Source organism: Eublepharis macularius, chromosome 4, assembly GCF_028583425.1.
Source record: "Eublepharis macularius isolate TG4126 chromosome 4, MPM_Emac_v1.0, whole genome shotgun sequence".
Classification (NCBI taxonomy): domain Eukaryota; kingdom Metazoa; phylum Chordata; class Lepidosauria; order Squamata; family Eublepharidae; genus Eublepharis; species Eublepharis macularius.
The window spans coordinates 142,135,019-142,162,586 of NC_072793.1; the positions used below are offsets into that span (position 1 = coordinate 142,135,019).

The following is a 27,568-nucleotide window of genomic DNA, read 5'->3' on the forward strand; positions in this document are numbered from 1 at the left end:
ACGTCTAGCCTCAGATAGTGGGGACACCAAAGCAAGGCCTCCTAAGATGACCAGAGTAGATGAGTAAGTTTATATGAGAGAAGACGGTCCTTAAGGTATGCTGTTTTAAAGCTATACAGAGCTTTAAAAAATACCAGCACCTTGAATTGGGCCCAGAAGCTAATTGGGAGCCAGTGTCAATGGATTAATATGGTCCCTACAACCCACTCCAGTCAACAATCTGATCACAGTATTCTGTACCAATTGCAGCTTCTGGACAGTCTTCGGGGGCAGCCCCAAACAGAGCCCATTGCAGTAATCTAATCTAGATGTTACCAAGGCATGCATCACAGTGGCAAGATCTTTCCTCTCCAGGTAGGGTTACAGGTGGCTCAACAGCTATAGATGGTGAAAGGCATTCCTGGGCACCGCTGCTACCTGTTTATCCAACAGGAGGCTCAGGTCAAGCAGCAAGCTGGTTTTACTTTTGCCTCAAGCAATATTATAAAGTTTGCATTCATGTCTCAGCGTTTGACTTTATGTGCCTGAACCCTAATTTCTAGTTGCTTCATCTTAGTCTTCCCTAATTTCCAGTTGCTTCATCTTGGTCTGGTTTTTGCATTTGTAGGTAAATGACCAGCTATTAAATATTTCGAGGGACTACCCCTTCCCTTAGCAATGCATCACTTCTGTTTAACAAAGATGGGGTGTGTGTGTGTGAACTTTCATTAGACCTTGCCTGTACTATGAAGTGTAATTATTTATTTAGTTTGTGAAATTCCCATTCATATGCAGTTCCTCCTATATTCAAAATGTTGTTGTGGTGCTGTTAAATTGTACAAGAAGTCTCTCATGTTTATTTTTGGAACAATAAAAACCAGAAAAGATGTGTGATTAAAGTGTTCAAAAATACATAGGGTTGGATCCTGTAGGTCTTTTGTGCCTAGAAGGATTTCTAGGCACAGAAGTATTAACCTCCTCCAATGCAGCCTGAAATGTCCCTTTGAAATGCTGCTCCTGGGGGACGAGAGCAGCATGAGGGCAAAGCTGGAGGGGTGCCACAGCAGGAACTGGCAAAAATCTCCCCTTGCACACGAGACTCTTTTCCATGGGATCTAAAGCACAATTTCCTTGAAGAAAAATGTGGTTTTGTCATTGTTTGGATTTTGAGAAAGTTGTGGTTACCATCTTGCAGCAACCCAACAGTCCCATCCAGAAAGCCTGACATATATTATGAGGAGTTAGGTGGTTTACAGGGTAATCTTATACAGAATGACTGCAGTCAAATCCGGTAGAAATTAATGGGCTTAGACAGGAGTAACTCTACACAGGAGTGCATTGTTATGCTCCTAGGACAGGGCTGTATGACACTGAGCAGTCATATACTAGGGGAAGAGAAAGAAAGGGAACCAAAAGCCTACGTCAAGATTAGACCTTTTGCATGTGCTGTAAATTAAACCCAGAGGGTGTTTATTTCAGTTTTAAAACAGGCAAGCTACCTAATTTGGTCTAAGAAAATAATCAAAATACCCGAAGGCATTTAAAAAACAGAAAGCTAGTTTTCTATCTCCATAGATGTCTTTTTTTTTTCAGTTTGCCACCCCAGCAGACAGCCTCCAGGACAGCTACTTGGACCCTTTTGTCAATAGGTTGCCTGCTTTTTCTGACAGCCGTGCCCAATCTCTGGAATGGCAGAGATCCAAACACAATCTTGTCCGCTGATGCAATGACACCGTTGGCTTTCTCTGGATAAATTGTATTGCTAGTGGATTTCTGGATGCTATTTAGGGTAGCTATTTAGGTTTCTAGCTGTAGTATTTACTGTACTGGTTTTTGCTGCTGTTGTTTTCATATTTTATTGTTTATGTATAGGAAGAGGCAGAGTACAATGTTTTTGGTAACTAGATAAAGTCATTGAAGGATAGAATGAACCATTTCTTTATACAATGCCACACAGATACAGCCATTGCAGCCAGATTATATTGGCAGTCTAGTCCTGAAGCTACTGTATGTAACAATACCCCTGACCTGGGCATCTGATTGGCCACTGCAGGAAACAGATCAGAAATGTTGTATGGCCACAGCTTACTCTATAATAACCTGCAGATCTACAGTATGAAAGAATTATTTACTTTTCAAAGCCATAGTCCTAAGTGCACACTGACCTGGAGACAAATTTCATTGAAATCAAGCATGTATCATTTTAAAGAAGATGGATTCACAGGTGCACTATTTATATAGTACAGAACATTTCATGAAAATACTATAATATGTACATGCAGAAACTGGAAAAATGGGTGCTCAATTCCTGTATCTGCGAGGACGAGCTTATTAGTCACTGGACTCCACTCTCAAATAAGTTTATTCATTTCTTTTATTTATTTATTTAAAACATTTAAACTATTAAAGCAAACCTTTGAAAATACTTATTATAAATTACATATACATATTACATCTTACATAAAATACATATTATAAAACCAATTTTAAAACAATTAAACATATAAACAAATATACACATAAATAGGAAAGACTGTCAGTGAGGAACACCAAATGAAACAGAAAAATCTTTATCTAGTGGTGGAAAACAGTGATAGGGAGAGATGAATCTCCCTGGATGGAAATTCCATAATTTTGGTGCCACAACTGAGAAGGCCCTTTCTCGGGTTGCCACCAATCTAGCCTCAGACGGTAAGGGAACCCAAAAAGAAGGGCCTTTGAAGATGACTGCAGTTGTTGGGTAGGTTCATATGGGATATCATCATATCGTTCTCATCTCTTTATGGATATGATGGAGATGCTCAAGAACTTGTATATTTCCCATTTATTTCAACTGAGCTTCTGCAGGAAACATTCTAAGTGGATTGTGCCCAGCATGAGCTAAAAATTGTGAAAGCCTGTTAATTATTAACTTAAGCTTCATCCCTTGTATATTTATTCATTGTGCCCTCACTTGTTTAGAAATGCTGTTTCCTATAGCTAAAGCAGAACGACCCAAGCATTTCCCTTTATACAGTATGCAAGCAGAAGTGTTTGTTCTTTAACATTTCTTTCTCAAGTTGGTCTAGCCAGGAAACTAATCAAAACATTCACATACTAAAAATCCCTTTTTGTATTCTTAGTAGAATTTCCTTCAAAAGACAATTGTTGGCCTAAGAGAGGGATCAAAAGAAAAGAATTGTAAGTTCTACCGCTGTTGGCCAGCATCCTGACAGTCCTTTCAAATTTGCAATTTTTCTCCCTGTCTGCAGCATTGAAAACTGTTCTGGAAGTTTCTCCCCTAGTTTAGACTTGGTTGGGCTAGGGTTGTCATCCTCCAGGATGGTGGCTGGAGAGCTCCAGGAATTACAGGTGATCTCCAGATGACAGAAATCAGCCTCCCTGGAAAAAATGGCTGCTTTGGAGGATGGGCTATATTATTATTATTATTATTATTATTATTATTATTATTATTATTATTATTATTATTATTATTATTATTCGATTTATAAACCGCCCATCCTCGGGGGCTCTGGGCGGTGAACAACAGTTAAAATCAATAAAAACAAGAAAACAATAATTCTAAAATCCACATACAATAAGCAACAATAAAATAAATTAACCAAATACATTAAGGTGCAATGTTGGGGATATGGCACTGTACACCATTGTCTCTCCCCTCCCCAAAACCTGTCCTCTCCAGACTACAACCCCCAAATCTCCAGGAATTTTCCTGCCTGAAGCTGGCAACCCTAGGTTGGGCCTCCTTTTTGACAGAGGCAGCTTGATCCATGCTGTGTGCCTGGAGCTTGTTGATTGCCCCCTCCCCCCTAGAATGGGGATGCTCTCTCTGTGTGTGTGCAAGAGCAGGTCTTCGGATCTCTCAGTAGCACTTTGCGGATCAACCCACAAATTGTTCCCATATAGCTTTGGTTAGTGTTGCAAGGCCTAATTAGTTAATAAGCTATCACACACTTTTCAAAAGACTGCCTTGCTGTTGCATCACTATCTTTATTGGTTCAGGTATTGGCTTGTAGTAATGCATTATAAGTTAACTGCCATCTTGGCAAATGTGTTGGAGATGGAACAGGCACATACAAGTGTATGCCATGTGAGCATTTGAGTTCATATGTTTCAAACCTGCCTCCCGTCCCCAAGTTTAAATGGTCCTCAGAAAGGCTGCAGACCTATGCACACTTTCTTGGAAGTAAGCCTTATTTGATACAATGAGATTTGTTTCTAAGTAGACACTCAAAGGATTGATCTGTATGTGTTTCAGAGCCTGGATGTTATACTTTTCTTTACACAGTTTACTGTACTGTAGCTATAGAGATTTGTGTCATCATTAACTCTAGAAGTTCCTACATCATACTTCTCATGTCACATGATAACCTCCTTTTAATGAATCCTGTGTGTCACTCAGAATGTAGGACCTAGGATCATCCAAAGTAAATGGATAACCCTGTGTAGTGTGCCCCTCCTCTTAGAAAGTTTGTTCATACTTGTACGTCCTTTCAGTTAGGTTTAGAACAGTAGCCTTTAAACTGTTTCATTGGGTTCTCCAGGTTCTCATTTTGCAAAGGGATGATTGCAACTCCTGAGCAGATCAGCACTGGTGGCTTTGCAGTGCTTGCTCTCTGTGCCCTTGCTGGTGGCAAAAAGATGTGCTTGTTCAGTTTTTATAGCTGTCTACTGAGGCTGTTTTATTAGTACTGCAGATGTACTACTATAAGAGTAAAATGGAGGAGGGAAGAGAACAGTAAATGCCAGCCTAAGCTCGCTGGAGGGATGGGGTAAAAATGTACTAAATAAATAGTCAAGGAAGCAGAAATGAGATGACTGGCCTTTCCTTCCTAGGCGTGCATTGTACCTGCAGCTGCACAAGATGCTATTTAATGATACTTCTTCAATAACCAGTCTGTACTAGAGGGCTGCCAGGTGACGAGATAGCGTCTAGCAAAGTTAGCCTAGTTATGCACATTACATGCATAAAATAATATCATCAGACCCACAGTGACAAATGCAAGAATGACAGAGGAATGGATGCAGCTCCGCACCATTCATTAACCAACATGCAGTTGTCATTTCATAATGTGTGCCACAGCCGTTTGCAGCCTCTCACTCTGTCTGCTGGTCCAAATTCCTCTGCCTGAATTACAAGCACTAACTTTTGCCTGCTGTGCTTGTGGACCTAAAAGATTACCACAGATACCCAAACTGATAATGGCTGGGCTGAAGCCATTGCTTATGTACACAGCAAATGTGTGTGTTCAGCTGTGCACACTTCACATTATGGCTTCAAAATAAAATACAGTATTTTGCTGGCTTTTGAATATTAGCCTTTACAATCCTACAGAAAGATGGCAACAGGATGTTGTCTGTTTTGCATCCATGTGAACCTGCTGGGTAGTACATATTGCTGAGGCTTCTTGTGGTTGCTTTCTGGGATCGCTTCTTAGGGCTGAGCTATTCACAAAAGGAGAAGCTAGGAAAGAGACCCCCTGTTGCACTGACAGTGTAACTAGAAAGGAATCTTTCCTGGCAGGCACACATCATTCTAATGGGAGAGCTGAGCTTCCCAAAGCTATCGATCCAAAAGCTGTCCATTAGCACTGCTTGCTGTTTCTCTCTCTCTCTTTTCAAGTGTTCAGGTTTCCTCCCCCCTCCCCCCGCAGTAGTAATGCTTCAAGCTCTGACAATGCTTGATCTGTCGATACAGTCCCAATAGTTTTTAAAACTGTCAGAGAATTATATGTAAAAAGTATATGAGCAATCCCAGAGAAAGAGTTGAAAAAAATTCTGTGGATCAATTGTCATTTTTTTTTGTTTTTTTTTCAGAAGAGAGGGTTAAGAGGAAACATGGTAGACATTTATAATATTGGAAATGGTTTGGAGAAAGAAGGCAGAGAGAGGTTTTTCTCCTTGTCCTGTAATATTAGAACTTAGAGTTGTTCGGTGAAATTGATGGAAAGTAGGTTCAGATCAGACAAAAGAGCTATTTCACAGAGGACATAATTTGCCAGAAAATGTAATGATGCCCACTGGTTAAAATGGCGTTAAAGCCAAGAAGAGAAATTAGACAAATGTTAGCGGTGCTACGTTTAGGACAGTTACACCCTTCTAAGCCTCATTGACGTCAGTGGACTTAGAAGCATGCAGCTCTGCTCAGAGAAAACCCTGCTCAGGTCTCCTGAATTGTGAAAGGGTAGGGGTTGGACTAATAAATTGTCTCTCTCCTCTTTGTGGGAACCAAATTGACATTTCTAATGGTCACTGATAGATCTATCCTCCATGAATTTGTCTGATCCCTTATGAAATCATCTCAGCTAGTAGTGTTGAATTCCATAAGTGAGCTGTCTGTCAAGTGAAGCTGTGCTTCTTCCTGACATGAATCTGCTGTCCCTCAATTTCATTGCATGCCCCCAAATTCTAGTATTATATGAGAGGCAAAGAAAAAAATAGGTGTCAACTTTCTCCATACCATTCATAATTTTATAAATTTCCATCATGTCTCCCCCTAATTAACTTTTATTATTCTAAATGGCCCCAAATGCTTCAGGCTTTCTTTGTAGGGGGGAGTGTTCCAGGCCCTACACACCAACCCCCATTTGCCCAACTCTCATCTTAAGGCTGACTCTCCTTCATGTATCCCACAAAGTAAAAGTTATTGTCATCTTACGAATTGTTCCTGTTTGGGTGCTTCTCACCACTGTATTCAAATCTACCTAGGCAGATCATGCAGGCAATTTCCAGTTACGAACCGTGAGGGATCACTGAGGTGAAATGAGTCTGCCTTATTCATGTGCCAACCTCCCCTCCCCCACCTGCTTCACAGACTGGTAGAACAAGTTGTCTCTCCGTACTTTTTGGATTTCCCACCACCTTCAGGTATGCAGGAAACATCACACATTGCGAATTAAAGATTCCAAGAAGGTGATAAAGAAGGGGGAGGCATGACAGGAGTCATTATTAGTCAGAGGGATAGAGCAGTAAGGGAAAAAAGGAGTTTATGCTTTCAAGAGATTTTGTTCTATGCAGACCTCCTCCTTCTCTCTCTGGCCTGTTTGAACACACACACTCTTTGGTTAAATAAACCCGATATACAAGCTTCAAAGGAAATGGAGCTGCAATGCAACAAACTCTTCCTGTAAAACCTGTTGCATTGGTCAGGTAACAGAGCAGTGATGAAGACGACTGCATTTCTTGAGCTTTTATGAACAGGCAAACGGTCTGCCCTCTGTTTTGTCCAGAGCTGCAACTGAAATCCCTTCCTCTCTCCAGCGCTAGCTAAAAGCACAACCCTCCTACTGTCATGTGAGACATCCTTCGGGTTTTCCTTCTTTCCCCCCTGTTGTGCTTTATCTGTGGGCTGAGGAGGAGGGAGCCTGGGATCGGGAGGCAGCCCTGCTGATAATGTGATGATGTCAGCAGTGTGTCAGCAAAGAGGGAGGCTGTCTGTGAAACCAGAGTTACACCTAAGTGTCTGAAAGTCAGGCAGAGGAGTTGAGCCAGGGAGTTCTCCTGGTGCCAGGGGAAAGGGCTTGGGAGAAGGAACTCATTGCCATGCATAGTTTTTTTTAAAAAAGAACAACAACAACACAGAATGGCACATTTGAAACTTTTGGATTAACAAGTGGATTTTAAAAAGTGACTTCCACAAAGAGTCGGTATTGAACAGGTAAGTACCAAGGAGACTGCATCTGGGTTTTTCTACTTGCTTTGCTGCTGTGATAGAAGAGTTACAAGAGGTAGAGAAAAAAGAGAACTTGTCTGTATTGGGAACAGAGCCCAACTGGGCATAGTTCAATTGAAATCAGCCCTTCTGGTGCTTGATAACACAATTAAAATTGAAATGTTTATCTAGCGTATAGTTTTGTCTAGTGTTTGATCTTACAGGTCAAAAAGCTTCAAATACTTCTTTGTTACAGGTAGTCCCAATTTTCTCTCTTGGTGAAATTTCTTTTAGGTAACAATTAGCTTGCCAGTAGTTTTTTTTTTTTTTAAATTAGAAGCTGTTCCAGGGATGTTATATTTTCTTTTCATGGAAAGATAACTGGATTTCTTAGCAATAAGGATCTTTAAAAACATTCCAGCACACCATAAACAGAGTATTTTTACAGCCCAATCCATTACAATTTGCAGTACTTTTTAGTACAGAAGAATCAAATAACAGTTGTAAAGTACATTTTGGCTAAAGACACAGTTTGGATCTAGCAGGATTTCTGAAGATGAAAGGCTTGTAAAGGAGTAGTTCTGTGGCTCTCCCATGCACACATGTGAAGGATTATGCTTTATTTATGACATGGGATAAGTGCACTGAAAATACAAGTGTAATCTTCATGTCTCTCGGGGCTGTGGTTGCTGACTGCTGAGTTTATGTTTAGCAACTGTAAGGGTATATGCTTGTTAAAAAAAAGTTACATCCCAGTATTTCATATGAAAAATCTGAAGTTTAAACAAGACCTTTTAGGGGGACTGATCTTTTCAGAGAAACTGCTATATTCAAAAAGCACTTTAATTCTTGGAAGGAATCTTTAGTCACAAATAATTTCCACTGTGTTTTAGTGGTGCTTACTCTTAAGTAAGTGTGCATAAGATGGTAGTCTTAAGCAAGTGAATACAGTAAGACTTGGCTTACTTCCAAGAGTTCCTTATGCACATTTCCTTAGTTCTTTCAAGCCATTGTCAGGGTTCGAGTTATAAGGCTGTGACCCAAAGTACACTTGCTTAAGAGTTAGTCACAGCCGAGGAGATTACTTCCAGTACCTAACTATGCACCTAACTAGGTTGTGGGTGATAGAAGAACAGTCATTCAGCATGAGAAGAACAGTAGCTCTCTGAGAACTGTGTTTAAGTTGTTTTCCCTTTTATACTCTAGTGCATTTGATGAAGCGAAAGCTTCTGCTGTAATACCTTTTGTTAATCTTCAAGGTGCCACAGGACTCTTGCTTATTTCTCTTTTGCAGTAGCTGTGCTGTGTTTTAGAGTGATTACTCTCTTACTCTAACACCAGACTTTAAATAATCTTATCCCCTTATTTCAGCCACAGAAACGAAGTGTTCTATAACTAATTTATCCTGTTGATTACACCTCTTCTTGGGAGGCAATTACAGGAGGCTTTTGCTTTGCACAGGGTACTTGCTAAGGAATATCATTGCCTTCTGCAAGTCCCAAAGAAGGGGGAACAGCTATGGGCATGTTGACTCAATAAAGATTTCCGTAGAGGAACATGTTAGCTTGTTGAGCCCCAAATAATGAAGCATCTTAGAAGAACCTATTTATTATGACATCGCTTCCCTGGATTGTCAAGCATAGCATAAGGCAATTCACTATGTGAAGGGGTCTTTGTGGTGTGATGGCTAGATTGCTGGTCAAGGCCTTGGGAGACCCAGATTTAAATCCCCCCACCCCTGCCGAGAAACTCACTGGGTGATCTTAGACTGATCACTTTCTCATTCACAGGGGTATTGTGAGGTCAGAATAGAGAAGAACAGAACTACATACACTGCCCTGTGCTCTATACAGGAAGGGCAGGATAAAAATGTGGCAGATCATCATTTGTTAATGATACAAGAATGCATATTTGGAGGGCACCTGTCTGTTGCTCTGCTCATTCATGTTCCCTCCCCTTGCATCTCTCTCCAGTCCAAACACACTCCAGTCTCCTGCCTATATTAGCTCTCCCATTATTTTCGCTTTAACCTTGTCCCCTGCTTCCACTTTACTTCCTGTTCTCATGGAAAACTAGCCTCCAGGACTGCATCCAGGCATTGCTGTGTCTGCAAGTACTGGGCAACAGTCCCACTCAAAGGTAACTTCAGCAACAGTGTTTTCAGGGACTCCATAAGCAATACAGGTTAGGGTTCCCATGAACTGTATGTAGAAGACTCCACAAGCTTATTTCCTTCTGAAATGTCCACATGGAAGCTGTCTTGTGAATGTCTCTCATTTGTAGTGAAACACCATGACTTATCATGCAGGCCTCTAAAGAATTGCTGGAAGGGGAAACAATTTGGAAATCCTTCTCCAAGATCTCCCTCTGAAGCATTATATAAGCTCTCAGGGGCTTGAGCAAGCTAATTCCTTTAACTTAGTTCCATTGAACATTCCTTGCCTCCTGAAGCATATGCAGTCCTTATCAGGCCAGTTTTCGTTTTCTCTTTTTCTTTTGGTTAATTTACGACATCATATTTTTCTTCATAACTGGGGAGTCTTTTCAAGTACATAGAGATCCCTGTTTTGTCTGTGTAGTGCCCCATTGTACTGCTTTCGTGATTGGCGCTATTGGAGACAGTTATACTAGAAAAATCCCAAACATTCCACATGTAGAGAACAGTCACAAAAACATGTGATAATTGAGGGGGAAAGTCACTTCCTGGGGTCTTTTCCATATTTAATATGGTTATAAGGTTGTGTTATGAAGGGGCTACATAAAGGAAGCCAGACATATAAGAACTGAATGTATGTTAATGTGTATACTATTTTATTTCTTAACAGTCCAATGACCCAGTTGTGTGTATATAGCAAATGCATGTAAAGGGGGAACAGGATTATGCCCTGCCCTATAGAACACTGTCCCATTGTGATGCGGGTGTACCTCACCTAAGATTTTTTTTCAACAAATAAACTTTTTAATCTACCACATGAAAATGAGTATGATTTTTAGGGTTTTTTAAAGCTAGCAGTGGCTGATACCAGCAAAAGTGATAGTGATCTGGGTTCTACCTTCCCACTTCTGGACAACCAAAGATCAGTGGATTTTTCAAGATAATTATCTTGAAAATCCTCCTTTAATTATTATGATTAGCATAGCAGCGTGCTTAAGGGGGAAAGGGGTAACTTAAGGAAGATACTACTTATGTAAGGAAGTTGTTTTTTATAAGTGAGAATAGCTACTAAAAACGTTCTTTTTCAATTTACGTGCTTCTGAGGCTAAAAGTTGATAGACTTGTACGTGAACAGGGGGCTATAGAAATTTTTTTGGAAGAATAACTAAGGAGCAAATCTGGCTGTAGAGCTGCATCCTATATGTGTTCAATATAGCTTTCTGGAAGAGCCTGTATGCATACAAATTACCTGCAGATGCTTTGTACACACAGTCAGGAACTGATGCACATATAGAACCTACACTTGCACATTTTGTACACATGTGAATGTATGGAAATGCCTTATGCTACCTGGTCCATCTAGTTCAGTATTCTGGCAGAGGTGTCCCATGGTCTCAGAAAGAGAGAAGTCTACCCCTTCAAGAGATCACTTAACTGGAGATACCACTGATTTAATCTGGAACTTTCCATACACAAAGCATGTGCTGTCCAGCCATAGACCCACCCCTTTTCTGAAAGTTACGTTTTCTGAAAAGGGGTGGGGGCAGCAGAGGCAATCCTGTTCTCTCTGTATACGTGTTCGCTGTATACATATGACAAATTTCTAGCTAAACTGTGGAAAAATTGGTCCAAACCTGCATTCTCAGTCCTAAAAGCTTATAATGCAGCAAATAAGAGTTCAAACCACTTCTACCACATGTTGAGATTTTTGTCTTCCTTCATTGGTCGAATCTACATTCACCCATTACCCGCATGTTTATCGGATATCTTCCGTTTGCCTCCAATCCACGATTTTTTCCTCTTCGTTCACATTCCTGCTTCCAATCCGTCTTTCTCCCTCCGGTCCCTCCGGTCAAATAGCCGCTCGAAAACCGCTTTTTTGGGCGGGACCTTTTTTTCCCGCCCAGTTATTTTTTATTTTTTTGAGCGCACTTTTCCGTTATTTCGATCTTGCCTTATAAAGAAACATCATTGAAGATAATGATGCCTCTCTTTCCCCCACTGACAGCACTGATGGCTCTCTCCCGTTTCTTTTTTGGAAATTTGGAAGCATGTGGGAAGCTTTCGTGGGCATTTCCTATGCAGGACAGTTCAGTGCCTGAATTTTACTGAAGTTTCACTTCCTTGGAGTGTCATTATTTCGATATTTCGTAATTTTGATATTACAGTAATATAAAATAAAAAAATAAAAAACAGTTAGAAAGGAAGTTTCGCGAGTCCGTTCTGAGGAGGAATTCACCCCAAAATGATTTTTCAAACTACCAGATTTGATTCAGAAACAGCATAATCAATAAATCCAATGCTATGAAGTCAAAAACAGTCTTTTGCAGACTACGGAGCACTTGCAAGTTGAATCAGCCAATAGGAACTCTCGGAATGGCTGGAGAGACAGGAAGGGGGGTGGTTTTTAAAAAAACCGCGTAAATTGCGCATTGGCCCGTTCACAGCCACCGTGAAACTCCCGTTGAAAACCTGTGACCACATATTTGGGAGAAATGCGAATGAAATGCGTCTGTTTAATGAGGTAATGTGACCGGCACTCGGGATTGCATGGGGAATGCGGGGAACATGCGACTTAGAATGAGTAATGTGGATTTGACCATTATAAGAAAGCTATAAAAAATGAATCGTATGTTTGTTTATTCCAAAATAAGTCTGAGTTCAGTGAGGCTTTCATGTAACTATACGTAGGCTTTAAATGATCTTGGCCTGTTGTCAATGGCTACCTTCTTGTTCATGGTCCTCTAGTCCATTTGGGCTACAATCCTAAGGGGACTTTCCTGGGAGTTAGACCCATTGAGTAAGTTGGGACTGTCTTCTGACCTGCTTATAGAATCATAGGCTTGGAAGGTACCTCCATGGTCATCTAGTCCAACCCCCTGCTCAGTGCAGGAAATTCACAACTACCTCTCCCCACACACCTCCAGTGACTTCTGCTCCAAGACCAGAAGATGACAACGCATCTGCAGAATCCCTACCCAAACTGGCCTGGTTGCTCCCTTGATTTACTAGTCCCATTTCGCCCTGAAGTTTGCCACAAGGTCAGTGTATTGACCAAATGTGGGTCACAAACTGTATGCAGTAGCTCGGCATTCTTTTGGCTACTAGTTCTGCCCTTCAGTGCTATTGGACCCAGTCCAACCATTAAACCATCCCAAGAACGTTTACTTTTTACCACACCTTTTAGATTGATATGTTAGTAAAGAAGTTGTTTTATTATGGTGAAAAATATTGAATTTAAAATTCTAAGCAAGAAAAAAAAACCCTTCACATATACTCTGTCTCTCTTTTTATAACACACACACACACACACACACACACACACACACACACACACACACACACAATCTCTTTGATCTTTCAGAAGATTAAGACTGTATGAGAGCATTAAACGTGGAGTTCATTGCCATTTCATTGAGGTTAAGGTTTGCACAAGCCTACCCAATCATTTCAATCATATTGATTTGGATCCATCCAGTTTCTCTATGCAAAAGAAAAGAGGGACTCCCCATTTGACTGCCCAAAAGGCTATGTTGGGGATCAGTGGCCCCACATGGCCAAAAACCATGAGGAACAGGGACTGTAATAAGGGTGGAAATTGGTTTAGATTAAGTGAAAAAGCTGGCTGGATATAACCCATTGATCTGCAGTTGTTGAGTTTAAAAAAAAAATAGGCAAGTGCACATCATGCTATTTCAAGGAAAATCACTGTTTACTCATAGTAAAGAAGGCTAAAAGCATGCAGTAAAAGACAGCTAATCTGTGCATGCAAGAAAGACTTTTCACAGGTTTTGTTTAAGATGAGCAACCTTTTGTGATCGATGTATTGCTCTGTATGTGTCAGGAGGGGTGTTCTTTAATCTCTGTTCATGATACTAGATAAATATGGTAGACCGTTGCCCTCTGTTCTGTGTCACTGATTGTCTGACTGACAGCTTAAATCAAACATTAAAATAACTTCATAAGTCCCAAACTTGCTGCCCCAAGCAACTGATTGGAAGGCTTATATAATTGAACAGGTCCCGGCCAAGCTGGCATCATGTGCCAGGAAATAGGTACTGTTTGCCTCTGCGAGTGGTGGGATTGTGAAACAAGTTGACTCACGTACACGTTACTTATCAGAGAGAAGAGTAATAGGGAATACATTAAATGGTCCAGTAACCCACAGAAGTTGCCCACCACTGACATTTTGAGTGGTTCTTGGTAGTTGTATACCAGGAGAGAAGCAAGAAAAAACTGGAGTAGTGAATACAGTCCCACTGATAATAATCCCACAGATCATAGGAATAATAATTTCATATACAGATCTATACTCTAGCTAGTAGCCACTAACCTGCACGTAGCATCAATGAAATCAGGTACAATCAAAGAGGCTGGTACATACATATGACTGTATTTAGAAAATATATAGACAATCTCTTCAGAGACTCTCTTGAGGCTGCATCCTTGGTGGTGGGGGGAGGGAAACAAGAAACTGCATCACTACCTTTGTTGTACAGTGCCCAAGTAATTAGGTTGTAAAAATGAGTCTCTTCAGGATTGGTGTTTTGTATTTCTTGGAATTTTGGTTTACTAAACAGTGAAGTCTCCCCTCATCCATTTTTATTGACCTTTCTTCTAGAATATATTGTCACCCGAGTAAAATACACATTGGGTCTCTGGTTGACCCAGTGCTGTGGGGAAGAAGGCATCTTTGTGTTGTTGTTTACATTTGCTTTGGATCAGAATGTCTCTATCTTCCCTAAAGTAACCAGATTTATAGGGCATAAATACAAAATGGGTTCATGGTTGGGGGAGGATAAGAGATCAAGGAGAGGAAGGAGGTTCAACCACCTGCAGTGAAAATGCCTATGCAGCATACAGTTTGCAGTGTACTCTTTATAACCACTAGTGCATGTTCACCACGTGGGCCTTTTCATCTTACAAGTAATTATGGCATTGGACTTTCTGTGCAATTAATCTTCCAACATCACTTGAGCTTCTTTCAGCTTCAAGCTCAGAAAAATTATTAATTACATAGCAGGGTTGGGAGAGAAAGGGCTGGTTCTACCATAATTGCCTTTTCTGTTTTGTTTTCTCCATCTTCCAGTTATTTCAATGGAAACAGCTGGAGAATCTCTACTTCCGTGAGAAGAAATTTGCTGTGGAAGTTCATGACCCTCGAAGGTGAGCAGTTGCTGCTCTGTCCAAACTCGAGTGTCAGTAGCCAGGGAAGTTCAGGGAAGGCAAAATTTATTTGATTGGACATGCTATGTTAATAGTTTACAGAACCTAGTGCTAGGATGGAATCCAAGCACCATCTGTTATTTATGTCCACAATAATACTAAACGATTGTATTGGGATTGTATCTTGTTCAGAAAAATGTGTTTACAGATCTATTTTCAGCTGACTCACCAAGGGGAGCTGTTTAGATTAGGTTTATTTAAAAAATAAATAAGACCATCTTTGACATATGTTATTGCAGAAAAGCTGCTTGAGAAAATGTTATGGGAATTGTAAGCACTGTCCTGCAAATATATTGTAAAAATGAATTGGAGATAGTTAAGGAAGCACTAAAGCTTGTATCCAAATAGACTGGATGCAATATTCCTAACTGACCACCCTCTCCCAATAGTGATTTGACTCTCCCAAATCAACCCAGAGTGTTTTTTAAGAATTTTAGTATTAATATTATTTTAATATTTTAAAAAGATTTGAACTAGGTAGACCCCATTTAAATGCCCACGCAGTCATGAAGTTCACTGGTTAACCTTGAGTTGGTGTGCATAACCTACCCTGCAGGGATGTTGTAAGGATAAAACTGAGAATGAGAAAACTTTCTTTGCTGTGGGAAGGCAAGGTAAAAATGGAATAGATTCTCAATAGCAATTGAGGTGATTCCTTACATTGATACTGGATGTACAAGTTTCCTCCTGGTGGTGGCTCACATTCCAATTCAGAAACAGCATTTTAAATTGGACCTGTCTTGTCTTCCTCTTCAAAATGTCCCCAATGTAATATTTCACTTGCTCTTTGGTAGCAATAGCAGCTTCTTTTAGTTTAATGTGGTATATCGTATAACTCTGTGGGAAGGGTTTTGCAGACGTGACTCAGAACTTTTTAACTTTTTAACTTTTAAAAGTCTGGGTGTAACAGAGGATTGTTTCTCATCAGGGTTGTGCATCTTTGCTCTGTCACTCTTTCTTTCTCTTGCTCTGTTCAGACTCTTTCGGGTGAGAGCTCACATGATGGAATGTCTTTCATACAAAAGAACCAGGGCTTTTTTTCAGTGGGAAGACGGTGGAACAGAGTTCTGGCACCTCTTGAAAATGGTCACATGGCCAGTGGCCCCACCCCCTGATCTCTAGACAGAGGGGAGTTTAGGTTGCCCTCTGCGCCAAGCGGCACGGAGGGCAATCTAAATTCCCCTCTGTCTGGAAATCAGGGACTGGGGCCACCGGCCATGTGACCATTTTTGCTGAGGGCAATTTAAACTTAAAAAACTCCCCTCTTGTTCCAGCTGACCCAAAGTGACATCATTGTGCGGTCCTGAGTTCCACCACTGAGTTCCACCACCTCTTTTTCCAGAAAAAAAGCCCTGAAAAGAACAATTCCTTCCACGTAGAACCCTGGCTTGTTACAAGGGAAGGTTTTGAACTTAGTTTTTCCCTGACATGCTAGTTTCCTAGTTACAGGATTTTTTTTCCTCTAAGGGAGCATTCAGCCATGTAGTTTGATGTAGTTTTATCTGATTGAAAAAGACACAGTGATATCTGAAAACATTACAAAGGAACCCCTTCATGTGCCGTTTGCATTTTGTGTGTGTGTGTGTGCTTTAGAATTTCAGTATCAAGAAGAACTTTTGGACAGAGCGGTCTTGTGGTACAAACCTGGTATGCGAACACTTCTCTGATCAAATCCATCTGGGTTATGGCAATTAGTCAACATCAGTTTTACCTGGACAGGAAACAAAGCAAAGTAAGTTACCAAGCATGCTATTGCCTGCAAAAAAAAATAAAATATATATGTGTGTGTGTGTGTGTGTGTGTGTGTGTGTGTGTGTATATATATATATATATATATATATATATATATATATATATATATATATATATATATATATATATATATATATATATATATATATATATATATATATATATATATATATATATATATATATATATATATATATATATATATATATATATATATATATATATATATATATATATATATATATATATATATATATATATATATATATATATATATATATATATATATATATATATATATATATATATATATATATATATATATATATATATATATATATATATATATATATATATATATATATATATATATATATATATATATATATATATATATATATATATAGGCAAGCTTGTATTACATACTAATTAGATTTGCTATTATTTGATCTTTGAGCAATAATGCAGTTAATGGATCTATTTTCCATGACCTTTGGTTAGGAACTCCATAAGAAATTTGCCAGATGTACCCCTCTGTCATATATTTTAGGCATTTTTCTCTTGCTCTCTAATTGGTAATCAAGAGGATTTAATGATCAAGGACATCAGTTAGACAGTGAAATAACATATAAGTGGTCTTGTTGTATTTAGCTCTTGTCTAAATGTAGATATTTAGCAGTATAACTATTTAGCTATTGTGAAGTGTTATCTTCCATAACCTTTCATTTAGAGACTCCTATGAAGCAGTTTGATACACAATTGTGAGTAGTTTTGTATGCACATTTAAATTGCTTCAGGCAAAAATTCCCTCAGCCAGAAGCTTGGACGATATTGCCATGGACTTGACAGAGATGGGAACACCAAAGGTTTTGAAACCAGTTGCTTTGGAGGTGAAGAATCAATTTATTATGGCTAGCAATGGCAGCTTAATCTCTTCAGGTAACCTATCTTGTTTCTGAATCATGATAACCGTGTAATGAAATGTAGTTGTATGTGCTTGGCAAATGGAGGGGGGAAAGGCCTCTTTTCTTTACACCAGAGAAAATGTACATTTCACAGTACAGCTAGAGTGACTCATTACATCTTGCACTACAGGGGGTACACAAGAAGTGCACAAGCATGTGGTATCTGCTTTTGCTGTGTCTGTAGTACTCTCCTTAAGTATGCAATATTGGTAATGAAAATAGACCTCCCAGAAGTCATGTCGCTTCTGATTCTTGTCACTGTTGTTTCAAATTACAAAATATCAAATTTCAGGGACAGTGTGTCCCTCCAGAATGTCATGGGAGCTCTATTGTCTTTGCTAAAGAGGGTTTATTCACTTGTTACTTGCTTCCTCCACCCCCAGTTCTACCACAGTGAGATCAGGATTACGCCTTAGTCTCATTAGTTCTCTTCTCCACTGCTCATGTTGTGGATAGAAGGTAGCATCTCCTTTTTTCAGTCAGTAAGTCATCCCCAGTCAAGAATACCTAGTGCTGGTGGGATGTTGACCAGCCCTTCCTTGTCCATGGCTTTCTCTCTCTGTGTCTTCCAATCTCTTGGGATTTCCTGTCCTCACATAGTAGGTTCGAAAGTGGCTCTGATCCGATCCCCGGTCTAGAGCACCTGCAGCTGCTGTTTTACAACCTCCCTTCCACACAACAAGGGAGGCAAACTAGATTCTCTTTCACTGTGCTACTTTGGCTGGCTTCTTCATTGCATTGCAAGAAGTGAGCTGTGACTCACAAAAGCTCCTGCTAGAATGAAAGTGTTTGTCTTTAAGGTGCCACTGGACTTTTGTTCTGTTTGGCTTCTCCGGCTTTTTTATGTCCTCCATTCTTTATAGCCAGTGAATTCAGGTCCACTTAAATGGCTTTCTTATGGACTGTGGCCCCTCCAGCATACCCATTTATCTGTGTACTCCTGGTAGGGGAAATGAAAGAAGCTGTCTGTGATCCCAAACTCTTGGCAGGGGGAATGTTTTTTTCTTCTTCACCTAAATAACAAGGAAAGATTAATTTTCTTGCTCTCTCTCTCACTGTCTCTCCAGTCTAGTGCAGATAAGCAGCTACACTCCTGCAGCAAACATTGAGCCAGGGCAATCTTAGGACATCCAGTTATATTCAGCACAAGCGCTTTCTTTTTGCCCACCCAGCTGGCCTAACATTCTGAATCGCAGGCTGCTTTCTTCATGCTCTTCTCCTTCAGCCCTGCTGCCCCACAGATGAAGTCAAACACTGTTTGGGTTATGTTTTTCTGTGGAAAAAATAACTGAGTCGGGGAGGGGGATAATATATCTTCACCTGCACGCATTTAAAATCTTTTTTTTCACAAAGCCTTTAGCCCATCAAGCAAACTATGTGTTTAACAGAGTTCTTGATCTGCAAGGAATATGGGCAAGGGGTGTGCATGGGTGGGTGGCTCAGCTGGAAATCAAAGGTAGCTTGTGAATTTTGATGACCCACTTTGGAAAGCCCACCTTGATCTAAGAAAAGTTGAAAAGTAATACACACTGTTTAAGGCCAAGGAAAGAAATGGATGTAAAACAAGCATTCCGATTCATTTGATCCTTCAGGGTCTCAAGATTCAGAGGTCAGCGAAGAGCAGAAAAAAGAGAAAATCTCGGAGCTGAAAAAGAAAGAGCAGCAGCTACAAGAGAAGCTCCTGCAGAAAGTTGAAGAGCTGAAAAAGATCTGCCTGCGGGAGGCGGTGAGGCCTCTTCTTTGCTTGCTAAGGTGGGGAGGGCGGAGAGAAATTCATTCTAATGGTTCTAAAGCTTATTCCCCCCCATAGGAGCTCACTGGGAAAATCCCAAGGGAATACCCACTGAACACAGGAGAGAAACCTCCTCAGGTCAGAAGGCGTGTGGGCACATCGTTCAGATTGGATGGCAGTCTGCTTCCCAGCGAAGAGGTACGTGAAGCCCAGAGTTTTCATTAGTTGAAACAGGGCAGCAAAAGGTGCTTGTAGGACACCTTTCAGTGAGCTAGCTCCTGCTGGCGGCAATATCTTTAGTTTGCCTTGTGGCTGTGTCAGGTCAGTGAGAGGAGATTGCAAATAGGGGGATTGTTGTAAATGTGTGTAGCCATGTTCTGAAGCAAAGATTAAATCACTCTTAAATTATTTATCTGCAGGATTCACTACTTATGTAATATCATTTAAATATCATAAAGCTATGTAGTCTTAGTACTGATTTCACTTTATTTAAATTGCTGGGAATGTCTTGTGTTGGTTTCGAGAAAAGCTTGTAATGCAAAGAAGTGCCCTTACTAGAATTTTGTGCTCAGCCTTGTGATTGAGGAACCAACCACACATGGTTTTCTTCTCTTGGTGTGTGGGAGTTGACAATTTTGTCAGTGAGCATAAATTCCTTACATGCTACTTCAGCCGCTCAGGGTTGAACCTCTCCTTTTTAAAGCTGCCCTGCATTAAATTATCAGTTTTTCTGATTCCTGTCCTTTTCTCATAGAGTTCTGTGGCTGCCAAACAGCACTGTATTGCCTACTCAATGCTAATATAAAAGGAAAGCCTGAAATGAAAATTATGGTTACAGTAATATAGTATAAACATTAATGTCTTCTCCATGTACACCAGCACAACTGAGCAAAGCAGTGAGAGAAAGATGCATGTATTCTAGTTTTCATATGACATCTTTGCCTGTTATCAGTATCTGGTAATGTATTCCAAAAGTAACTTGAGAAATTGTGGCAAAGGCTGTCGCTGAGTGGCTTTGCTTCCTTAAGGGCTTTTAGCATCTCTCTGCCAACAGGCTGCCATCACCCAGAGTGAGGTGAGCATAAACAAAGATCCCTTTGTATGTGCTTCTATAAACACTTTTGAAGCAAAATTGCCAGGTTCGTAACAAGCTATTGCCTTGGTGTGTACACACACAGAGACACATATATATTGCCCTCTTTCATCTGCAGTCCTCATAATTGTTTACAAACATTGACTAATAAAGCTTCTTGGATTACGGACATTATTATATGAAAGTTGACACACTGGCTCCAGTGCAGCAGAGCTTGGCAGGAACTTGTTGTCTGTATAACATGACAAATGTAGTGGTGGCTGTGGAGAGATCTTGATGTTTAGCTTCGGTAACAGAGTATAAAAGTTTTGGCCTTTAAGGACAGCAGAAAACATGAATGCAGAAGTAAAGAGCCAGGCTCTAGGATGCCCGTTTAGCAGTCGGTCCCATGTTCCACAGTGAGTTGGATGCAGTGCGAGTTTCTGCTGATGAAAGGGACTTCCACTTCCCCCCTCATGCAGTAGATCCGCCCCTATGTTGTCCCAAAGTGTCCCCGCTCTCAGGAGCTGCATTTCATTGGGCATTTAGAGATGCAGGAAGTAAGGGGAAGGAGAGAGGATTTATGATGGAGGAAATCTTTCTTCAATGGAGATTTCATGCAGCTCCAATCCAGTGGTAAGCTCTGGAATAGATTACTGTTCTTTCATTCAAGTCTTTTAAGATGTGTCTTAAATCCACATTCAAATGTGGCCAATCCCTCATTTTCCCCATCTGTGTAGGACCCAGCCCTTCAGAACCTGGAAAGCAATTTTCTAATTCAGCAAAAGCTAGTGGAAGCTGCAAAGAAACTTGCTGGTGAGCCAGACCTGTGCAAAAATGTGAAGAAAAAAAGGAAACAGGAGTATGCGGAAGCCGTGAAGAAACTTCAGGAGATTGAAAATTCCATTAATGAGTATAGGATTAAATGCGGGAAAAAACCTGCACCAAAATCGACCCTGACCTTAGCAGGTAACAGAAATCCCTTAATATTTTGAGAGGGGGAGGAGAGGAATAGTCCTTTGTTGCTGTTGTTCAAATGCTCAAGTGGGGTGCGTGTGTGTGTGTGTGCGCGCGCACCTTCACCTGCAGAACTTGCCTGGGAACAGAAACATGCCTTTGATGCAACTGACAGTGCTAACCAGAAGAAGTCGATAGGGTTTTAGCCCCTTGACTGCAGCAAAGTCTGGAGCTCGCCTGTAAACGGTCATGCTTCATGTAAAATGTGGTTAGCAAGAACAGAGGTAAAGTGCAACACAAGCGCAGGCTTGTCCAAGGGGGAAAGCAGACCAAAGAACTGCTGTGCACAGGAAAAGCTAGTGGCATCCTTCCAGCCGAAACAACTGTGGTACCTTATTCCGTCGAGTATTATATACTCTGTCTTGCTGATTTGTGCAGAAATTGACGGTTGTGCATAAGATCCCTTGACAGATACCCAGCCCATTATGATGCAAGCACATAATTAAAGCACTGCTTTTTCCACTGCCCTCCTGCCCACCCCCAAGTTGGGTTGTTACAAGAACTGGAAAAATCAGAACGGGAAACAAGAAGGGGAGGCAAAATGTAGTCCTCAGAAAGACTAGAAGAAAAGTGGTTGTAAGGTAGTCATTGTGATGTGTATTGGAGACTGTGGAAGGTGCATGTCAGCTAAGAGCTGGAATTTTGATTTTCAGACTCCACTAACCTGGTTTCCACTGAATTGGGGAAGTGGCAAGGAACAAGTCTAACACTAAGCAAATGCTGCCCAGACTCACCATTGTATGCTTGAGGGCTCTTGCCTTTAGTTCACAAGGTCTGAAGTTTGGTTGGGAAAGAGATGATTTATTTATGTAGGGAATTTATATGCTGCCCCTCTAAAGATCTGCAGCTCACAAAGTAAAACTACCATAAAATCATAAGAGCAAAAGCATAATGGGTATCAATAATAAACAAGGTGTTAAAAACAGCAGTAGAACAACAGCTTAAACAAAAAGGACAAACACTCCTTGTACCTTCACCTGGGCCATTTTCACACTGTTTACCTTCCCTCGCAACAACCTGGAACATCGCGCAAAAAACACAGAAGATCGCGGTTTCGTGCGCGAGATTTGTGTGATGTCGTGCAAATCTTGCGTGAGAAAACACGATCTTCCGCATTTTTAGTGCAATGTTCTAGGTCATTGCGAGGAAAGGTAAGCAGTGTGAAAACGGCCCTGCAGAGGATAAGTGGCTGGCGACCAGAGAAAGGGCTTGTACAGTGGTGGCACCTTACCTTTGGAATCACCTCTCCCTTGAGGCTCTCCTGGCACCTACCTTACTTTCCTTTAGGCCCCAGACCAAAACATTCCTTCTTACTCAGGCTTTTAACTAAGAGGTTTCATCTTTTTTTAGCTTATAGTCAGCTCCTAGCCTGAGGAGTGTTTTATCAAGATCATTTAGACTGCTATGTTTTATGAGCTTTTATGCCCTGGCTTGTTTTTATTGATCTTGTTTTTATTGATATTTTCTTCCTTCTATTTTACTGTTTTAGATGTGAGCTGCCTCAAGCAGGTCTGGAGAGGCGGCATATACATTTTCTAAAATAATATTCAAAAAGCATTCATCAAACATAAAAAGAGCTTTAAAAGATGAAACCTCACAGTTAAAAACCTAGGTAAAAAAGAAATTATTAGTACAAGTTTATGAGTTTTTCCATATACTTGACTTATTCCTGATTTTCTTAGCAGTCTTTCCTTAGGCATTGGAAGCAATTTGGGAATGGTTCTTCCATATGTCTGTCCTCCCTTTGCATTTTTACAGTTGTGAGATGGTTTTGTTTTGTTCTGTACTTGGATAGCCCTGGTGAGCCTAACCTCGTCAGATCTCAGAAGCTAAGTAGTAATTGGATGGGAGACCTCCAGCGAAGACCAGAGCTGCAGAGGCAGGCAATGGTAAACCACCTCTGTTAGTCTCTTGCCTTGAAAACCCCACCAGGGGTTGCCATAAGTCAGTTTAGACTTGAGGGCACTCTCCACCACCACCATACTCCTAAATAATCAGGATTTTCAGGTGAGGGTGCTGTCGTCATTGATGGCATCACCGGTAATGTCACAGTAATTGCCCCCCTTTTTTAAAAAATTGTGCATGCTAATTTTGATAGAGGGATATTAGGACTGAATTTTTAAAAAGACTGAAAATGAACATATGGGAAGGCTTTGCATGGGGAATCCTAAAAGGGGAGCATTTACAATACCCATAACTAACTGTCCAAACTGGAGAGCTCTTCCTGGGCTGACCCAGAGCTAGGGGGCAGAGGCCAGCATCAGCAGGGCAAACTGACCTCTGTTGGCATGGAGCCCAGAGCAGCAGCAGCAATGTGCTTTTCAAACTGCGCTTTTTCTGGCACCAGAAGTGGCCACCCCATTCCACTGCAGCACCAGCGCTTTTGCATTTTTTTTAAAAAAATCATCAGTTTCATATAGATAGGCCGTGGTTACATGGCCATAAATTTAGCGCTAAACTAGCACCATCTCCCGCTGAATGCTCACCTTATTCCAGTTCTGTTGCAATTTCACCATTCTCCCCAAATCACGCTTTTTGACTCTTTATGTCGTCCTCATCCGTTTCCATGTGAATGGCTTGAATCGACTGTAGTCGATGATCACTTCCCCGATCATCTGTTCCACCTAACACTGATTCTCCAGCCCCACACTCCCACAAGCCCCAGCACAACTCGCAATTAAGCCTCAAAGTAATTTTTTTTAAAGGTAAGCATAATAGCGCTATTGCGGTATTCTGTCATGCAAGAACAACTGAAGCAGTTTACACCGATTGAGTACACTGACATTTCCTCTAAAATTTTAGTGCCAAGTAGCCGTGGATTCTTTGCTTTGCTGCCTGTCTCCCCCCCCCCCTTTTTTAATATATATATATAGCAATGCTGGCCCAGCACAACATTGGTATAACGAAAGTGCAATATAGTGCAAATATGCGGAATTTTTTTTTTTAAAAAAAGGGCGGGATTTTTTGGCCCCGTTTCCAGATGCATTTTGACTGCTCATCAAATTGCACTTTTCCCTGTTGATGTGACCAACTGGAAGCGCAAGCATTCGTCAAAAGATGGGAGAATCTGTTCTGATAACGATAACAGAGGAAACGATTTCTAACACAAAACTTGACGAGATAAGGGGCTGTGTGATGACGGCCATAAATTGTCCTAATGTTGTAATAAAAGATGCAGCAGATTCTCTGAATTGCCAGCTTTCTTACTGGGGGGGGATAAGTCTCTAGCCCCTTCCCTTTTAGAGATATGTCTTTTTCCATATATCTCTGCAAGGGAAGGGACTAGAGATTTCCTTTTTTAAAAAACGAAAGCTGGACATTCAAAGAATCTGCTGTGCCTGTTATAATGGAAGATTGATCTATGTATATGAATCTGATGATTAAAAAAAGATCAGAAACCAGGAAGGAGAAAAGGACAGTGGCGTGGGGGTGGGAAGGGAGGAGTGGTCCCATGATGATGAAAGTCCAATAATCAGAAAGTGGGGTGGAAGTGGGTGGGACAAACAAAACAGACATTATGTGCAAGAAAAAAAATTGACTCAAAATCAGCTTCCAGAAAAAGATCAGAGTGAAAATAGTCATAAAAGAACTAGAAGGAACCCAAGGGAAAACCAAAAAACTCAAAGTGAAAACTAAAGGCGAAAAAAAGCATGATGAACTCAGAGGATAAATCAAAGCAGTATGAGGCCAAAACCCACAGAAACAAAAAGGTGTAGAAAACCCCTATGACTTGGATACCAAACAAAGTTTAGCTGCGATCTTTATTAATGCCCTGCTTAACGTGAACACCTGAACAAGGAGGGAGGGGGAGCTGTTACCAGCAAGGCCGTCATTACTTGTATGCAGGGCTGGATTGACGGGGGGGCAGGGGGGTAGTCTACCCCTGGTGCCGCCAAAGAGGGGGCGCCGGGCGCAGCTGCCAGCCTCCGGGAGCATGCAGGTAGCAGCGTGGGTGGCTGGGAGGCTGCCCGTGCCATTCGCCTGCCCCGCAGGACAGGGGGCGGCTGGTTTGCTACGCCCCCTGTCCTGCGGGGCAGGCGAATGGCATGGGCAGCTTCCCAGCCACCGGCGCTGCCTCCGCCAATGACCCATGTGAGCTGCACGCTCCTCCCCACGTGATGACATCATGGAAGTGACATCATCATGCTGCGCTGGGAGTGCGCACGTGCTGCGCGCGCACACAGGGAGCTGGACTTGGGTTGCCCTGGGCGCCTGCAACCCTAGATCTGGCCCTGCTTGTATGCGTAGCACTGCATTTGTGTCTGTATATCTGAACTTAAATGCATGCCTTAGAGATCAAAGGATAAATAATATCCCACTTGTGTAAACCAAGCCATAAGTAATTTCACTTTAACCTAGATGACTTCTTAAAACCTGTTTCTCATAAGAAGCCTAAATGCCTGGAACTGGCCTAGTTAAGCACTAACGATCTTCTAATGGAGTTTTTGCTTTGCTCCAGATTACCTTATGAAGAGTCACTCTATTTATCTAACTGCAAAGCCCTTTTTTAAAAAAAATCTATCAGCGTTAACAATGGTGTGTTAGGAAAACATACATAAGAAAGATACAGGTGTGTGGTTTGAAGACCAGAGCTAGCAGGAGTATCCATGCTTGGAAGGTACACAGTATCTTCCCACATGCCTGTCTATTCCTGCAGCCCCTTCTGACCCTGGAAAGACCATTCCTGCGGTCGCAGGACCTCTGTGAAGGAATAGTGATGGAGATGCAGTTGAAAAGGGATGAAACTGCCCCTTCCCCTTAATATTGCTCTGTTTACAGGAGGCGGAGTGATTTCACCCCTTGTCCTGCCTTACTTCAGCCTCCATGACCTGCACTGGTGCTCTCCTATGTGGGTCTTCTGACACTGAGAATGATCTTTTATGAGGACTGGAAGAGGAGGAAGAGATGAAGGAAAAATCTAAGTTCACTATAGGATGGTTGGAAAAAAGCCACTGTCTGCATTTGCAAAAAAAGATTACATGCATGAATCAAACTACTGCAAGGAGAAACCTAAAAAGCTCCACTTTGTTCAGGTTAATCAAAATGAAATTTAAGAGAATTGGAGTCCTTGTAGTATGCCAGCACCTTGCCAGATATTAAATGGGCTCTTTAATCCAGTAGAAGAAGGCTTAAGTGCTAGTGGCTAGAAATGGAACCTGCGCCATTCAGATAGGAGTTATGTCTGCGTGGGTGCCAACTAGAGGTGGGCACAAACAAGGAAAATACTGAACTGTGAAGTTCATGGTTCATTGCATTTCACGAACCACGAACTTTCATAAACGTGCCCCGGTTCACTGACCTGTTCGTTGGGTTCATGAAAATGTCACTTCCAGGGCTGCAGAAAGCCCATCACCCTCCCCTTGTCTAGGAAAATGATTGATTGGCACAAGGCTGTCTGCAGTCACGAACCAAAAAATGAACTAAACGAACTGGCCTAAAGTTCGTGGCAGTTCATCAGAAATGGGCTCTGATGAGCCGTCAGTTCGCAAACCATGAACCAACCCAGTTCATGACGAATTTTGGTTCGTATTTTGGTTTGTGCCCACCTCTAGTGCCAACCCATGAGTCAGTTTAATGTTCATTGTGCACAAATGAATGAAGCAGTTCCCTGTGGCCTGTACTGTGCAACAAGTGGGCTAGCTGTCAGTAACATACCCATGTTACTGACAGCCAGCCCGCTTGTTGCACAGTTGATATACTTCTCTGAAAGTATGTGGACTAGAAACTTGGTCTTCTACAGTGAAAGTTGAAGTGCTTATCGAAAGTCATTGCATCCCATATACTGCCTTGTAGGATTTGGGTCATTAACAATTATTTCAGCAACACATTATTTGGGGAAATTTCCCATCTTCTTGTATTAATTTCCATTTCACAGTGCCTGACAACTATTTCTCAAACACTGCCAGAATCGCACCTGTAAATGATATCCTATAAGTAGTCAACATTTCCCATGGGTACAACCCATTTTAATAGCTTTGGCTTGCTTGTTAGATGTGAGGGGTGCCTCCCCTTAAGATCC

General features: G+C 41.2%; 1 protein-coding gene across 1 annotated transcript in view; it reads left to right on the forward strand.

Moving 5' to 3' along the window:
• Positions 1-27,568, forward strand: part of FRMD4B (FERM domain containing 4B) — a 170,940-nt gene that overhangs the window by 126,726 nt on the left and 16,646 nt on the right. Inside the window, exons 12-17 of the mRNA XM_054977130.1 lie at positions 14,875-14,951; positions 16,605-16,743; positions 17,561-17,702; positions 19,321-19,454; positions 19,539-19,658; positions 21,273-21,501. Coding sequence (XP_054833105.1) covers positions 14,875-14,951; positions 16,605-16,743; positions 17,561-17,702; positions 19,321-19,454; positions 19,539-19,658; positions 21,273-21,501 — 841 coding nt within the window. The remainder of the gene's footprint in view (positions 1-14,874; positions 14,952-16,604; positions 16,744-17,560; positions 17,703-19,320; positions 19,455-19,538; positions 19,659-21,272; positions 21,502-27,568) is intronic.